We start from the raw sequence: 16,837 nt of genomic DNA, 5'->3' as shown, positions 1-16,837 counted from the left end.
ATGATTTAGACTAAATGAATATTTTGTAGTATGTATTTTTTACCCCTCAATGTATGCAGCAGATTAAAACTTTTTCTTAAAAAAAAATTTGACAGACAAAATGTAAAATTTAATTCGAACAAAACCAAAATTTACTGCAATTGGTGCTTTAAGCGTTATGACTTCACAGATGTATCAAAAACTATAAATTTGTTCGTGTTCATTTGATTTTTCATTAATTACAGATTTTTTTTCTCTTAGTAGGGTGAAAATCGCATATTTTTGTAAATTTAAAAATAACATAAAACCAATAATTTTTCAGACTACGCCAGTTTGGTGTACCATAAACCTTAAAACTTTTGACGTACAAGAGGTATGACTATCTGTAAGCGTTAATATTTTAAAAGCCATTGAAGTTGAAAAATGTTGCATGTTGCCCCAGTTTACGGTAGCTTGTTTTTTAAATGCTTATAACTTTTTATGTTTTTTATTCGATTTCAATGATTTCCTCCACAATGTTTTTGAAAGGGCACAATCTTAAACTTTTTTTAATGCATCGAGTGTCTAAACTCAGTATTTAAAAAAACAACTATTTTATCTCCTTGAAAGCTTAACACGTGACGTATGAAACAAAATGTAAACAAATAGATTTACTACGAAAAAATACAAAAACTTTCATAAACAAGTCGCATTTTTTTCGCATTTAGAATATTTGTAGTCTGGATAACATGTTCTATATGTTAAAGAAAAACTTAAAATTTTTTGATAACTTTTTCAGCAATTTTTTAAAAGAATATGAAAGACCTTGATGTGTTGATAAATTGTCTCGAAGACACTGGGTGGTATGAAAAAAACTTAGTAATTGCTTTTGCTAAACTGAATCGAGCAGTCGAGCAGTCGCTTAAAGCAATTGCTTCGGTTGTTATGAATAAAGTTTTTTTGACAGCTGTTTTCTCAGTCAGGAGCTTTTACTTTTAGAACAAACTAGTTTGGTATGAATAAAGCTCAAATCTGAAGCAATTGCTCGATAAATCTCATAGTAATTGCTTTATTTTCTAAGCATGCTCGGTAGCAGACTTTTCCAATAAAAAATTCTTTAATAACGTCATGAACTTATCAAATTAGCAATATTTCACTTCAAAACAATTCGAAAAGGTATTTTCAACATGGATAAAGAAAAGTCGAAGTGATAACCCAACTTTTTTCATATTCCTGTCGTTGTATAAAATCATTCGTCTAAGATGACAATAAACAAATCAATTAGTAAATATTTCAAATTAAAAATAATAAGGCTATAGTGGAAGAAGTCCCAATTGGCTCAAAGTAAGAAATAAATTGTAATAATTTAAAACATTATACAGATCTCTCATTTTTATACAATTTTTTATAATCCTAAGATTTAAAAAAAATCTAAATTATTGCCTATTGCCTATTTTTTTAATACATCGGATTGTCCCGATCCGAATACATGTGGGAGAGCTTATGATAAATATTAAAGTTAGGCCATTTTTTGTTTGACAATATTCGAATATGTATTCATTTTCCTTTAAACATCAACATACGAGCACGCATTAACAAAAAATTCCGGTCGTTCTTACACCCACCACCCGCTTCGTCAACTTCAAGGCTACTTTAGCCGTACTTTTCAATTTTCTGATCGTCTTCTTTTATTTTACTTTAGAAAACTTCAGATTCTGCTAGTTGGATAGCTCTATTTTTCGAAGCAAAAGCTATGTTCTAAGACTTTAGTACACATCCGCTAAGCAAATGTTTATTCATACCAAACTAAGCAAATGCTTTGGACTTTTTCTTTGATTGATTTCGAGCTAAGTAAAAGCTACCGAAGCAATTGCTAAACCTTATTCATACCACTAACTGACTTTCTATAGTTTACCGTTTAGCCGCTATCAATTTAAAACGCTTTTTGTTCCATTTATCACTTTGTGCGCCAGGAAGTATTTTGACAAGCCACGGAGGAAAAGGGATGAATAACACGAGAGTGTTAAAATCCTAGCAAAACAAACAAAAAAAAAAAAAAGCGCCAGGAAGTCAAAGAACAACGTTCAACTTGTCACCAACGGATTCAATTCATTCAACATCAGAATGACTGAGTTTAAATCGAAGCTCACAGTCATGGGCTCGAAGTGACTGTGACCTTTGTCCAAATGGAACGAGAAGAAGAGCGAATGAAAATTGTAAAGGCTGTCAGTCAGAGAGAGCTTATTGAGTGAGAGAAGGAAATGAAGGAAACGCAAACGGAAGACTCTTGGCGTATTTTTTTTTGATTCCGGATTTGGCTCTGGAATCGTCAGAATAAAAAAGCGAGTTTCGGGTTTCGAGTTATTCCATACGTAGGTGTGCGTGAGAACGAGCGCAATGTTTACATGCAGCTGTCATTTTGTTCTCCCTTCTAGATTTCTTCATTTGGTTCTTCACATCCGGATTGCCTTTTTTCGTGTCCGGATTGAACTGGACAGCAGATAGTACGATTTTGCTTGGCTAAGAGGTTCAAAATCGCGACAATCATCATTTTCCCGTTCATTATTTCAACTATTTTGCTTTCAGCCAAAAACAGCTGTTTAATGTTTTGACAACAACGTTGAGAGTATTGGTGAACTTCTCGCAAAACTGACTTTTTTCTCAGGGCGACTCCGTCCCTTTTTCGAGCGAACCTACACACTTAATCTTTTCTCCTGTGGTCGGATCGATTTCGTCCTGTATTTTCAACAGCTGAAATTACAGGACGATTTCAGGACAGCAAAACAGCTCAGGAAAAGAATTGTCCTGTAGGTTCGAAACGAGTATCTCCTGTGAGCTCGAAACGGGTTTCACCCGTTTGTCGTGAATTCTGCTACCCTCTCCCTTAGTTCTAAATTCTTTTATTTTTTTAATTGCTTTCAATGCACTGTTCAGGAAAAAAATACAACAAGAAGAATATATTTCAAGCATTTTATTATATTTCACCTTATTTCACTAGTTTTGCACATCTCAACGCTTTTCACTTTCAAAACACCACAGACGAGACAGTCCTCTGTAAACAACCAAAAAAAAGATTTTCACTACTTTCGTAACCAAAACGCTGAATGGCAATCAAACTTACCTACGCGCCGGGTGAACTATGGAATTTAAAGCCTTGCGCTCCGGGTCCATGTCAGCTAGCTGAGTCGATTGGCCAACCAAAGCTTCCAAAACGGGGGAAAGAATCCTGACCAATGGTAGAGTTTGTCCACACAGCCGTGCTGTTCTTCAATGCAATGCGTTCTTCGCAGCCTCAACTTAAATTTCAATTAACACTATTCTATAACCATCAATCAATTAAAATCTGCGCGAGTACCGGCCACCAAAAAATTAACAAATAAAACGACAGTAGGTAACCGCAAAAAACGACAAGCAGAAATGGTTAACGGTTATAACTTTTTTTTGCACTGGTGAAAAAGAGAGAAAAAATCCTTTTTTAAACATGGGAGCAAGAGAAAAAAAATTACAAGAAATGTGTCTCCCGTGATTCTGGAGGACACTGGGTGGTATGAAAAAAACTTAGTAATTGCTTTTGCTAAACTGAATCGAGCAGTCGAGCAGTCGCTTAAAGCAATTGCTTCGGTTGTTATGAATAAAGTTTTTTTTGACAGCTGTTTTCTCAGTCAGGAGCTTTTACTTTTAGAACAAGCTAGTTTGGTATGAATAAAGCTCAAATCTGAAGCAATTGCTCGACAAATTTCATAGTAATTGCTTCATTTTCTAAGCATGCTCGGTAGCAGACTTTTCCAATAAAAAATTCTTCAATAACGTCATGAACTTATCAAATTAGCAATATTTCACTTCAAAACAATTCAAAAAGATATTTTCAACATGGATAAAGAAAAGTCGAAGTGATAACCCAATTTTTTTCATATTCCTGTCGTTGTATAATATCATTCGTCTAAGATGACAATAAACAAATCAATTAGTAAATATTTCAAATTAAAAAAAATCCGGCTATAGTGGGGACTTCTTCCATTGGCTCAAAGTAAGAAATAAATTGTAATAATTTAAAACATTATACAGATCTCTCATTTTTAATAACTTTTTATAATCCTAAGATTTAAAAAAAAATCTAAATTAAAATGCGGGCCTATTGCCTATTCTTTTATACATCGGATTATCCCGATCCGAATACATGTGGGAGAGCTTATGATAAATATTAAAGTTGCCATTTTTGTTTGACAATATTCGAATATGTATTCATTTTTCTTTAAACATCAACATACGAGCACGCATTAACAAAAAATTCCGGTCGTTCTTACACGCACCACCCGCTTCGTCGACTTCAAGGCTACTTTAGCCGTACTTTTCAATTTTCTGATCGTCTTCTTTCATTTTACTTTAGAAAACTTCAGATTCTGCTGGTTGGATAGCTCTATTTTTCGAAGCAAAAGCTATGTTCTAAGACTTTAGTACACATCCGCTAAGCAAATGTTTATTCATACCAAACTAAGCAAATGCTTTGGACTTTTGCTTTGATTGATTTCGAGCTAAGTAAAAGCTACCGAAGCAATTGCTAAACCTTATTCATACCACTAACTGTCTCGAACTTACGGGGATAGTTCAAGTTCCTGTGCACTCGAAGAAGTATCATCCTAAATTTCAGGAGAAATGAAGTATCACGAGATACGGATGAGAATTGGTTTGAATTTCGTGATAATTGAGCTATTCCCTGTGATTCGAAAAATCGTTATCCCGAGCGGAATAAATGCAATCTTAGTGTGTACACACTTAATTTTTTCTCCTGTGGGCGGGACGATTTTGTTCTGTATTTTCAACAGCTGAAATTACAGGACGATTTCAGGACAGAAAAACAGCTCAGGAAAACAACTGTCAAATTCACCTGAAGGTTCGAAACGGTGTTCTCCTGTGAATTAGAAACAGTTTTCTCCTGAGATTTAATGTGGCTTCTGGACGGTACCCGTTCCCCTGGAACTATTTAATTTTAAAAATCAATCCCAATGCCCTGTTCAATAAAGAAACACAATTGTTTATCCAAACAAATTTAATTTATTTGCAAACATTTAAAATGTTTAAAATTTTCCCTTTTCTTGGTAAAATAGACACACACAGGCAAGCCATTATTTCTGAAAATTAAGATTTTTTTTTTAATATTTACTCAAAAGCCGGATGGCAGGGGTACATACCAATGTGTCGTGCGAAACTAAGATTTAAACCTTTGTGCTGCGTGGTAACCATGTCCGCAAACTGAGTTTAGATCGGTCGGTCAAACTTGATCAAAGCTCCGGATCCGGGGTGGAGGAATCGTGGGGCCGAATCAGCAAACCAAGCTTACAGTTTCTCCACAAAGTTCTGATTCGCTGATATGAAACTGCCCTCCAAGGTTAACCGGAATCTTATTTCGTTCCTCTCAGATTTTCACTTTTTCCCCCTACGGGGAACCAATGCGGATTAAACTAAACGAATGGTAATCGCTCGAATACCGGCCACTGAACTACAATATCAAACGGTAACGGCAAAGTGCGGTCTCAAATTTTTGGCACTGGTAAAAAAGAGACAGCAAGAGACAACATTTTTGACTAGAGATGTGTCTAACGTGATTCAGGAAAATACTGTCCTAAATTTAAAGGATTCATTTAAGCTCCTGTGAACTCGTAGATGTTTCATCCTAGATTTCAGAATAAATGAAGCGTCACGATATTCAGGATGATTCCCATTCGAATTTCGTGAAAATTAGCCAATTGCCCTGTGATTCAGAGGATCAAGGTCCCGAGCGGAAAAATGGAATCTTAGTGTGTAGGTTGCCTCTCGAGCAATAAATGAGCACGATGACAGCAGTTAGAGCGAACCTAGGTTGCCTCTAGTTTGCCTCCAGGTGAAAAAAAATACGGTATCTGAATGGAGAGAAATTTCACATTCACGCAAGGCTGTCAACTTTTTTAAGCTCTGCCTCGGATAAGTGAAACCTCGGATCAAGGAAGCCACAGATGACGGCAACTCAACAGCTTACACATTCAGTCACTATGATATTTCATTCTTCTCGGAAAGACGACAGCTTGGAGTATGGCAACAAAGTTGGAATAGTGGATCGAAAGGAAGATATTGGTTCAGCATTTTACCTAAGTGCGAACAAGACCTTGGTGGTCGAGAGAAAGTTTTCATCGGAGAGAACTAACTATTGTCAACAAACTGATTAGCAACCATTCACGCCTGCCTGCACACTTGTACAGGAATAGGATTATCCAAGATGCCCGCTGCGGATTCGGAGCAGCTTCAGCCAGATCCGCAACACCTGCTATTCGAATGCCGAATGTTCGAGCACGAGAGAAGGAGTTTAATGGCCAAACTAACGGAACGAGGACAAATAGCACATATTACATCGATTCTTAAAATTCAACAAATTCCTGTACTAAAGTTAATAGCTAAATTTTTCTTAGAGTCGAGTATTGACATGTAAATTGAATTCAGTATGAACGCTAGGCTAGCAAGGCGTAAAGCAAACAGCCATTTTTTAAGACTAATTAAAAAAAAACCTCGGATCAAACGAAATACAATGACAAACCCTATCCTTTTGCTCTGGTATTGCATATCATCCAGGCGCATTATCTGTTCTTACATGGATTCTATTTTTCTATTTAATCGACGTTTCTGGCAAGTTTAGATTTTAAACTTGCCAGAGTCGTTAATTTAATAGCTTAACAATATATAGCGATGAAAAAACACATTTTTAATGGATTTTGGATTTTGGATAAAAATGGTGGCTGGTGGATAACTGGGACTCGAATGATCGGGGTTCTACAGTACATATTTCGTGCTATCTGAGGTGGCACCGAAATATTTCAAATTATCAAATACTGTTAATGTCTTGGAAGTTATGTGACTTTCATGACGATTATAAATTTTCTTTTAAAATATTCTTGTACTATACCTAAATTTTGTTCATGTAGAGATAACTAATTGTATACTCAAAGGCACTTATCGCGCTCACTGTTTATTACGACTAAAAATGCTTGTGTATTAAAACAAAATGTTGTAAGCTTCGTAATGACTTTCAACAAAAAAAAGGTACATTTAGTAAAATTTCACAAAAAGAAGAGTACGCCCAGTCAATCGAAAAAGGGGACATGTAATCTTAAAAGAGTACGTATGGTATCCCTAAGTTAGATTTAACGAGTTTAATTTAGCGCCAAACTCTCAAGTAGTTTTCCCTACATGGGCTATAAAATAAAAATTCCTTTTCCTCAAGAATGGTTATCAGGTTTCGCAGAAGACTGACGGTTGATTATCAAACGGCCGTGCAGGTGCTGGAATTTATTGTCACGAGTTGAACATAGAACCACATAGAACGTACTCAAACTCTAGGTAGATATTGTACAGTCTTTCAGGCTGTACTAAATGCTATTGTATATGAAGCAAGCGCAAATTGCACTCCAAAAGAAATTTATGTTTTTCAAGAACTCGTTTAGGAGCGAGGGGAGACATCAGACCAGAAGAATAAACATTTTTTCAGTTTTAAGATTTCTTTATTAGCATTTCCAGTTCCACTACTACGCAATTACAATAATGACTGTCACAAACGTAACGCTGGGTAGCAAATACATTTTTATCTTGATCTATCAAAAATAAGGGTTCCCTTTGATAAATGCCTACATTTTATTTGCACAATAGTTTCAATAAATGCAATGCTAGTACATAGGTTATTGTTTCCTTACTTTAAAAGATTTCTGTTAAATTTTTTTAAGTTTCAGGGTTTTGTTGGCAATGTTTACAGTTATTTTCGATCATCTATTTATATTTTTAGTCGAAGGTAAGGATTTTCATCCTTTTTTTTTGGGATTTTATGTTTTTTTCTCGATTATACAGTGGAATGTGTGGGTTCCAGTTCCAATAAGACTGTTGAAGTTTTGATAAAATTGTAACAGATAAATTTATTGGTTTGTAGCAGGACTTACCGAACTGTCTGCAAATAACCAAAGGTTACATCTTAAGTTAGCAAACTTTCCTATTACGTATCTTACACAGGTGATACTGCTGGAATTCGTTAACCGTTTTTGAATATAGCTATTATTAAGCTGCCTTCGGCTTCTAGCGATTGGCAGAGATGACACTACATTGAAATAATGAACCATTTTAGCCCCCGTAGCGTTTTGCTCTACAATTCGGTTGTAACGACCCTCGTTAAAGCCTGTACGCGTTGAGCGTTACAACTTTTGCACAAGATGTGATCATCTAATGGATAACAACCACGACCCTCGGCCTCGGAAGAAAGCAATAATCCGCAGTCCTCACACTTGTAGCAATTGATGTGGAAGCTGCGATCCAACGCTACCACACGAATCGTTTCATCTTGGCCTGGCTCAGGCATGATCGGTTTGTTGCACACGCAACACCTTGGAGCAAACTTCTTATGAAAATCTTCGATACAGTAGATCTGGTTTGTGGCATCAACCGTGAACGGAATTCCGTCCAAAGATTTTCCGCAAATAATGCACGTAAAACATTGCGGATGATAGGGTTTTCCAGTGGCTCGAAGGATTCTTTCCAAAATTGGTTTCAAGCAAACAGAACACTTTTCCAGTGTGTTCAAATAATCTTCTTCGCAATAGGGTTTACCATCAAGCGCATAAAATGGTTTGCCCTGTAGGTTAATCTGGCACTGCTGACACGTGAAGCAAGCAATATGGTAAATTCTGTCCATTGCGGTACAACCAGTGTTCTCTCCTACAACTCGATCACCACATTTTACACAAGTTCCAAAGGAATCCGGATCTTGTACGTTATCCATCGATTGAACTAACAAATCGGTCAGAGTATCAACCTCAGATTCCTTGGGCACATGTCCATGTCCATGGCCAGCACGGTGCAGCTGCTGGTTGGAGGCGCTGGTAATCATGCTGTCGTTAGGACTGTTAATGCCTCCACGAGCATTCACGTACGGGGTGTAGAGTGAATAATTTGAACGCGCCGACATCTGGCTGGTTGGACGTGGATTAATCGGTTCGTATATGGACTCATAGGTAGTAGAACCTTGTGAGCTCATACCACCGTACGTTCCATAAAGCGACTGGTGGTGCATGTTGTTAGCATAGATCTGATTGTTCGGTGCCATGTTGCTGTACGTATGGCCAGCCGCGCCGGGGCCGACCTACAAATATTGGAAATATGTATTATAAAATTACCAGGTAGGTACTTAATAAGTGGGTAGAACGATAAGAATTGCTGAACCAAACTTACCATATTGTATGTCGGCTGTGGTTGACGACCCATAGGCGGCGGATCAGTGGCCCTCCGCAGTTCACTGTACGACGAACTAACCGGGCTAGGTGGCGGTGGGAATTCATCGTCGTTTTCTTCCAACGTTAGCTCAGCTCCAGAAGCGTTCAAATTCAATGGTGATGGGGAACTCATCCCAACCACCGCAGGCGGAGGCGGGGGAAGCTCATCCGAGATCTGTCTCTGTGTGTATGGTTTCTGGTTACTTTTGTTGTGCACGATGTTGCTGTAAATCAAACCGTCATTGTTCTTGGCTGACGGATTATTGCCGGATATATTAGCATAAGTGGCATCGTTTGATCCTTCGTAAAATCTTGGCGTGGCATTTTCGTAAACAGCTCCGTCGGCTTGTCCGCGTTGCATTTTGATCTCCATCATTCGTTTGTGATGCTCCAGGGCTTCCTTTTGCTGTTGCAGTTCCAGTGCATTGTCCAAGGTGGCCTTCCTTGGAACCATTTTCCCATGCGCGGCAGGGAAAGCCGTGTTGGTATAAGGATGATCCTCCGAGCCTTGTCCACCGAGTTGTTGAGCCTGTAGCACTGTTGAATAGGACGGTTCACAGTACTGCTTTACATGAGAACTTCGGGGAACCTGAGGCGGAATAACAGAATGAGATGATGATGGACCTTTTTTAGAGGGCTTTGGGGGAACTGCCGGGCCTTTCTTTCCCATCATGATCATTCCTGGCACGCCCACACCATTCGGTCCACTATCTGGCAAGGAGCTGTACTGATGGGGAGGGGGAATTTTCTGCTGGGCTGATGCTGCTGAAGCTACAGATATGGTAGACTGTTGTTTTAGCTGAGATTCCCCAGATGATCGCAAAGATATGTGCCCGAACTGCGAATTTAAGTTTTCCATCGCTTTTTTTACCTTTGTGTTCTATAAAATGAAAGAAAAATCAGTTTCGCCAACACCCATTATTGTGCCACTTTTGCTTCCCAATCGTTTGCCTTACCTTTCGTGTACTGCTGAACGTTATCAGAAACGGAAAAGTGAATCACTTTTTTCACCCGACAGACCACTTAAAGCTTATGGAAACAGCAAAGAATCCAAGCAGTTAAAGTTTTCTTAATGAATTAAAAGAATTTTTTCTAATCTTTTAACAAGAAAGATAGAAATGACATCATTTCTGACGTTTTCAAATATTTATCAATGAATTCATCATCATCATCGCCCTATAATGATCATTGGCATGCCACTGATGCCAGTTTAGCAGATTTGAATTATAAATCATTTTTTATCCGTAATCCAAACAGCTGGGTTTAAACGGCCTAATTAGTTTTTTCATGTATAGGACCAGAGGGCGAAACTTCGAAACCAAAACAAAAACGGCCGATCAATTGGGCAAAACTTGCAGGTGTAACTGGAATCGAAAACATAAAAGGGCGAAAATCGAAAATATCTTAAATTTAGTGAAAAATGTAAAAGTTCTTGATAACCAACGAAGATTATAATGCACATTTCTCGATTTTCTTGAACAAAAAGTGGTCGATTTTTAAAATAGGTTTTGATTAGATGTTCCGAAATTTCAAACGCGTTTTTCTCGTTTCGAGCTATCTGCTAGTTTCGCGCTTATGAAATGTTACGCTAACAATGATAGCGCTCTTCATGATGATCACGAAATATGTCTCTTCAAAAAACTTCGAACGATGGTGATCGCATACAAAGACTGGGATTTCATTCAACTCAACTTTTGTTTTAGAACCGGTTAAAACATCGGACCCAATTTGACCCAGTTCTAATATGTTTGACGAGACACGAGTGGGGTTCTACAAAAAATAAATCCAGGACTGATAGAAACCAAATATTAGAACAGCCATTTAAATGGTCAGTGATTTAACTTTAAACAGCTGCTTAGAGCAAGTTCACTGGTGTTGGAAAAAAGTGGTAGAAATTTTGTCACTTTTTGCACATTTTGAAAATTTTACCATACAAAAACATTTTCAAGATCTGTGGCCTTCAAGTTTTTCTACAACACGTGTTGTATTGTGAATTTAAATAAAATTTTTAGAAACGTCGCTGGTGAACTGGCAACAAAACACAGATTTCCGATAATCCAGTACTTCACTTTTCTTTGTCGGAAGTCTTCCGGAAGTCGGAAGTCCGGACTTCCGAAATAAAATTTAGTGCTGGCGCTATTATATTTTCGCATACTATGATGAAAAAATAGCAATATTTCTATCGCATACGGCTGAAATAGAAACAGTGCTGTAAAAAAATACAACACCCAGAGATCTTGAAAACATTTTTGCATGGTAAACTTTCAAAATGTCAAAATTTCTACCACTTTTTCCCAACACCAGTGAACTTGCTCTTATATGCAATTACCCAAAAAAATTATTATTCAAAAATGTCCTACCCCTCATCGAAAGAGGTTTAATAATAATTAAAAAAAATATTTTGCTGAGAGTGTAGAGTGTCATGATTGCTCTTTTTTTCATAAGTGTGTGAAAGAAAAAAGAAACATCTTCAGCCGACCCCGACGAAGAAGTGCACGCGTTTTGTTCTCCGGCAAAGAGCCTATCAGTGAAGAAAACGGTAAATTAACCGTGTTAATTGCGTTCCATTGTTTTAATAAACTGCCAGTCAGTTATTTCCGCTGCTAACATGGTTGTTAAATCGACAAGCAAAGGTGTGAAACCTCAGGGCCAGGCTTACAAGGATAAAACCAAACCGGCTGACATCCGGATCAGCAACATTAATGCTGCTAAAGGTAAGTCCGCTGAATTGCGTAGGAGGCTTTTCTTAGAGTATTGTGAATATTCCAGCAAATGAGAACGTTTTATAATCTCATATGGAATATACATGCAATTTTACCATACTGATGTTGGGAAAATTCGAACAGAAAATACGAACAGTTGCTTTCTTGAGTCTTCTTTAAAACAGACATGAAACGTTAAATTCTCAAATTAATTAAGGTTCCTCGTGTTGAATAAAATCATCGTAGAATAATAGCTTCAGTTTTAATGGCTGGTTTTTTTAACATATGAATATAATAGATTTTCTGGTACTAAATTTTCTCATGTTTTCTAACCTCAAAACTAGCAATGAGTCAGATGATACACTTTTTCACTTATTTTGCACAATGGGCTTAGCTCGTTTTATTTTGGCCATATTTTTCTTATAACATGTTTCTGCAGAAATTCAACATGTTTCAAATCGTTCTTCCTCAAAGTTGGGCCTAATTATTTTAAATAATAGAATGAAATAATCTGTATCGTCTGTGTGTCTCATTTTTGTCTATATGAACCCCAGAACAACAGAACGATATTGTAATATTGTAATTGGCCTTGGTAGGTTTGAGTTTTGTTTCTAAGGGAATGCTGTTCCAGCATGATGCACCGTGCTCCGTGATACTCTTCTCGCTCGATATGATGTGCCTGGGAATTATTGAGCTGCCCTCTTTGCAGGTGTTGTTTTAGTAGATAGTCGGGTAACAGGCATTGGTATCCTTGCCGCATGAAATCTACGACCCTGATTTTAAAATTCAAGTCGTTTCCTAAGATACTTTGATGCATACACATACCTATTTGTTGCATCACTGATTTCAAGTAAATTATTTTTTTAATTTTTATTAAAATGGACAATTACTGGTTGTGACCTTCTAGCTAACTACTCTTTACGCATCGGATGCTTCATGTTCAAGGCCTACAACAGCAACGTTCCGTCCTTGTTTACGGAGCGTCTCAGTGGAATTCTTTAGCAACCTATCAGACAGAAAAACACTATCTCTTCATTTAAATCAGCTTTCTCTTTAGAATGATTTCTTAGAGCGTGACAGAATAGTAGACCAGAAATAATTAATTCACTTGTTACTATCAAATTGTATTTCCTTGACCCTAACTATGATTTTATATCGATGGGCTGACGTTAAATCAATAAAGCACAATTACAATTACAAATGTTGTTTGTCAAGGATCAGAATATTAATACCTGTTTTTTTTAATTCAGCTGTTTCAGATGCCATCCGCACAAGTTTGGGTCCCCGTGGTATGGACAAAATGGTAAACAATCAATATACATTATCAAAAATAAACAAACCCCTTATACGACTTTTAAAATGATTTGCAGATCCAATCCGGCAATGGAGAAGTCACGATTACCAACGACGGTGCCACCATCCTTAAGCAGATGAATGTCATCCATCCGGCGGCCAAGATGTTGGTTGAGCTGTCGCGTGCACAAGATGTTGAGGCGGGAGACGGAACTACTTCAGTAGTGGTTGTGGCCGGGGCACTTCTGGAGGCAGTTGAAAAGCTGCTACAAATGGGAATTCACCCGACAGCAATCTCCGATGCGTTCCAGCGCTGTTCGTCCAAGGCTGTTCAGATTTTGACAGAAATGTCGCAGCCAATCGAATTAAGCGATCGGGAAACTTTGATCAAGAGTGCATCTACCTCTCTTAATTCGAAAGTTGTGTCCCAACATAGCAGCCAATTGGCCCCAATTGCCGTCGATGCTGTTTTGAAAGTGACTGAACCGGGCCACGAAAATGGCGTTGATCTTAAGAACATAAAAATCATTCGCAGTCTGGGTGGTACCATTGAAGATACCGAGCTAGTTGATGGCCTCGTTTTTACCCAGAGATCAAGCGGAACCAATGGACCAAAGCGTGTTGAAAAGGCCAAAATTGGTCTTATTCAATTCTGTATCTCGGCTCCAAAAACTGATATGGATCACAGCATCATTGTGTCTGATTATGCTGCCATGGATCGTGTTTTGAAGGAAGAGCGCGCCTATATTTTGAACATTGTGAAACAGATTAAGAAATCTGGCTGCAACGTTCTTCTGGTGCAAAAATCCATTCTGCGTGATGCCATTTCCGATTTGGCACTCCACTTTTTGGACAAGATAAAAGTAATGGTTGTGAAGGATATCGAACGAGAGGATATTGAATTTGTTTGTAAAACTCTCAACTGTCGTCCTATTGCTTCATTGGACCATTTCTTGCCCGAAAATTTGGTCAATGCTGATTTGGTTGAAGAAGTCTCCAGTGGCTCCAGTAAATTTGTGAAGGTAACCGGAATCCAAAACATGGGGAAGACGGTTTCTATTGTTGTTCGTGGATCGAACAAATTGGTTTTAGAAGAAGCTGATCGTTCGCTTCATGATGCTCTTTGTGTGGTTCGTTGTTTGGTAAAGAAACGAGCTCAAATAGCTGGTGGTGGCGCTCCAGAAATTGAAATGGCTCTACAGTTAGCTGCTCATGCACAATCCTTGGAAGGCGTTGATGCTTATTGCTTCCGTGCTTTCGCAAATGCCCTGGAAGTTATTCCGTCAACATTGGCCGAAAACGCCGGATTGAATCCAATTGGAACGGTCACAGAGCTGCGTAATCGCCACGCCCAAGGTGAAAAGAATGCCGGGATCAATGTGCGGAAGGGAGCTATCACCGATATCCTCGTGGAAAACGTCGTGCAGCCCTTACTGGTTTCTATTTCTTCAATCACCCTCGCATCCGAAACTGTACGATCAATTCTCAAAATAGACGATATCGTTAATACCATGAATTAGGATGGATAACGCTATTAATTTTGCATTGCCTGGAATTTAAATTTGCATACACAGTTTGCATTCTACTTGAAAGAAACACACATTTTCATTCACTCACGCACCGAAAATAACCCCCGTTCTTACTGTGAAGCAAGACATACCACCATTCACAATCTTCTCAAGAATGCTACATTATTTTGCCCTAACGCTAACTTTATGATAATAAACAATAAGACCCTCATTCTAGTTTTTTAATTTTTCGGTGAAAATCACAGCGTGGTAAATTCCATCGTTGAATTTCCGGTTTGCATTTTTTTTCGAAGACCATCAAGTTACAATAATTAAATATTTATTATTATTAAATTATTTAAAAAATATATTTGGTCAGGAAAAGTTGAAGTGCTATGCAGGGGTAAAGGAAATCAGTAGATTTTTTTTTATTCCTCAAGTTTTTGAACAAATAATCTCTCTTTAAGTCTCTGCCGGAACAATGCCGTTTGGCATAATGGTCATTTGACACAGAGGATGTTTGACATAATGGTCGTTAAGCATAAAGGACGTTTGGCATAACAGTTGTTATGGCCTAACATGAAAAGTGATGCATTTATTTTTGGCATGTGGACCTTGCAAAGGGATTGTTCCTAGCTTTGGGTAAACCTAGAACACGGAGCCTTTCTAGAGATTTACTTAAGGCACTTGCACCCCTCTGATCCCAAGCGTCTCATATATTTATTATATTTAGGCCAAATGACCATTATACCATATGATTTTATGCTAAATGGCGTAGGACCGTGTCGGTAAATAAGTAAATAAGAAATGCTAAGCACTATTAGTCTTATCACTCTTATCTATTAGTAAGGTTAAGGAAATCGTTTTGTTACATAAGTTGATTTCCTCAACCTAAACTAATAGTTAATGGGAGCCGACAAGCTGCATTCAAGGGTTCAAGTTAATAATTACAAATTTAGAATCCAAAAGTCATGTTAAGAAGTTAAGCAAAATCAAATCTATTTCATCACTTCTTAGCCATGGGTTCAAATGCGTCCGGCATTCGTTCTATGACATATCGATTGAGTGCCACATTCATAATAGGAACACCAGGGATTTTCCGGATTCGCCGTTTCAAGTCCTTATCGTTTGTGGCTACAATGTAGCACTTGTGCTGGCTGACTCTTTGCACCAAACAGTCATCGGCGTACGTTCCTCGATGCATACAGTTGATCCGTTCAAACCGCGAGTCCTTGATAATTCGCAATGCTAGCTTGTACTTGGCTCCAAGTTTCTCCAACTCACCGACGACACAATCCGTTACGTACGGGATGCATTTGGCGTACAGACAATCCATCATTGTTTTCACTATATCTAGCTTATTTTTTATGCTAAAGTTGATGAAATTAGTATCAACCAAAATGTGATACGGTGGTCCCAGCTGGGTGTTGTACTGGAAGAACATGGCCGAACTGACTTGAGGTTTTTCCATCACTTTCAATTCACCGTTTGATTTGGATTTTTTCTTCCGGACATCTCGATCTGTTTGCTTCAGGCGATTGTCGGTTGGTTTTATGCACCTTTTAAGCTGGGCTGAACGCTGTGCCTGAAGTCGCTTGAGTTGAACTTTTTTACCCTACCGAAAAGCCAATAACAAATTAGTATACATAGACAGTTTAATAAACGGAAATAAGATAGCTAACCATTTTAAGCTTTTTTGTAAAGACACTTTATTTTCCTCCATACGATTAGTGCTACCACATGTTTTTGTTTACTGCTACACTTAAAAATTAAAATACTCAAGAGTTGAAAATATTTGATCACACTGCGCTTAAAAATTGAAGCATGCATGTGAAATTATCTATTTTAACGTTTTAAATATCAACTTTATGTTCGATTTAAGTTTACTTTTCTGTTTATATACCTATTTATTGTAACTGATTTTATTAAACTTAAAATTTCAGATTTCGTTAACATGAGTTAATAGCTAATTGTAACAAACGCTAAGTTAAAGTTAACAAATTAGGAATTATAAAGAAAATATTGTTAAAGAAGGTTTTCATCCATTATTGATTAAAATTAACTAAGCGTACAACCCCTGGTCGCATTGTTTTCCACA

General features: G+C 37.7%; 4 protein-coding genes and 1 long non-coding RNA gene across 5 annotated transcripts in view; 2 read left to right on the top strand and 3 right to left on the bottom strand.

Annotated features, from left to right (window-relative positions):
* Positions 1–16,837, top strand: part of LOC129745692 (60S ribosomal protein L9) — a 285,451-nt gene that overhangs the window by 261,604 nt on the left and 7,010 nt on the right. The window lies entirely within an intron of this gene.
* Positions 2,915–3,394, bottom strand: LOC129745693 (uncharacterized). Its single transcript, XR_008737169.1, has 2 exons — positions 3,080–3,394; positions 2,915–3,010 (listed from the first exon to the last, which is right to left on the bottom strand). It is a non-coding gene; the product is annotated as an uncharacterized LOC129745693 (long non-coding RNA).
* On the bottom strand, positions 7,472–10,368 carry LOC129745686 (lipoma-preferred partner homolog). Its single transcript, XM_055738964.1, has 3 exons — positions 10,193–10,368; positions 9,196–10,116; positions 7,472–9,106 (listed from the first exon to the last, which is right to left on the bottom strand). The coding sequence occupies exons 2-3, from the start codon at positions 10,093–10,095 to the stop codon at positions 8,114–8,116; spliced, it is 1,893 nt and encodes a 630-aa protein (XP_055594939.1). The 5' UTR covers positions 10,096–10,116; positions 10,193–10,368; the 3' UTR covers positions 7,472–8,113.
* On the top strand, positions 11,689–14,971 carry LOC129745687 (T-complex protein 1 subunit delta). The gene is made up of 3 exons (XM_055738965.1): positions 11,689–11,950; positions 13,189–13,241; positions 13,309–14,971. Exons 1-3 carry the CDS (start codon positions 11,845–11,847, stop codon positions 14,749–14,751), a joined length of 1,602 nt encoding a protein of 533 aa, XP_055594940.1. The 5' UTR covers positions 11,689–11,844; the 3' UTR covers positions 14,752–14,971.
* On the bottom strand, positions 15,714–16,833 carry LOC129745691 (rRNA-processing protein FCF1 homolog). Its single transcript, XM_055738974.1, has 3 exons — positions 16,815–16,833; positions 16,422–16,495; positions 15,714–16,354 (listed from the first exon to the last, which is right to left on the bottom strand). Exons 2-3 carry the CDS (start codon positions 16,422–16,424, stop codon positions 15,746–15,748), a joined length of 612 nt encoding a protein of 203 aa, XP_055594949.1. The 5' UTR covers positions 16,425–16,495; positions 16,815–16,833; the 3' UTR covers positions 15,714–15,745.

Source organism: Uranotaenia lowii, chromosome 2 (assembly GCF_029784155.1).
Source record: "Uranotaenia lowii strain MFRU-FL chromosome 2, ASM2978415v1, whole genome shotgun sequence".
NCBI classification, from domain to species: Eukaryota; Metazoa; Arthropoda; class Insecta; order Diptera; family Culicidae; genus Uranotaenia; species Uranotaenia lowii.
Note: the sequence above shows the minus strand (reverse complement) of the source record. Positions and strands in the feature narration are given on the sequence as shown.

Coding starts and splice junctions, on each gene's coding strand:
- LOC129745686 (XM_055738964.1), bottom strand. CDS start 10,095: ATGGAAAACTTAAATTCGCAGTTCGGGCACATATCTTTGCGATCATCT. Junction 9,107..9,195: donor CACAGCCGACATACAATATG/GTAAGTTTGGTT, acceptor CAATATTTGTAG/GTCGGCCCCGGCGCGGCTGG.
- LOC129745687 (XM_055738965.1), top strand. CDS start 11,845: ATGGTTGTTAAATCGACAAGCAAAGGTGTGAAACCTCAGGGCCAGGCT. Junction 11,951..13,188: donor CAACATTAATGCTGCTAAAG/GTAAGTCCGCTG, acceptor TTTTTAATTCAG/CTGTTTCAGATGCCATCCGC. Junction 13,242..13,308: donor CCCGTGGTATGGACAAAATG/GTAAACAATCAA, acceptor AATGATTTGCAG/ATCCAATCCGGCAATGGAGA.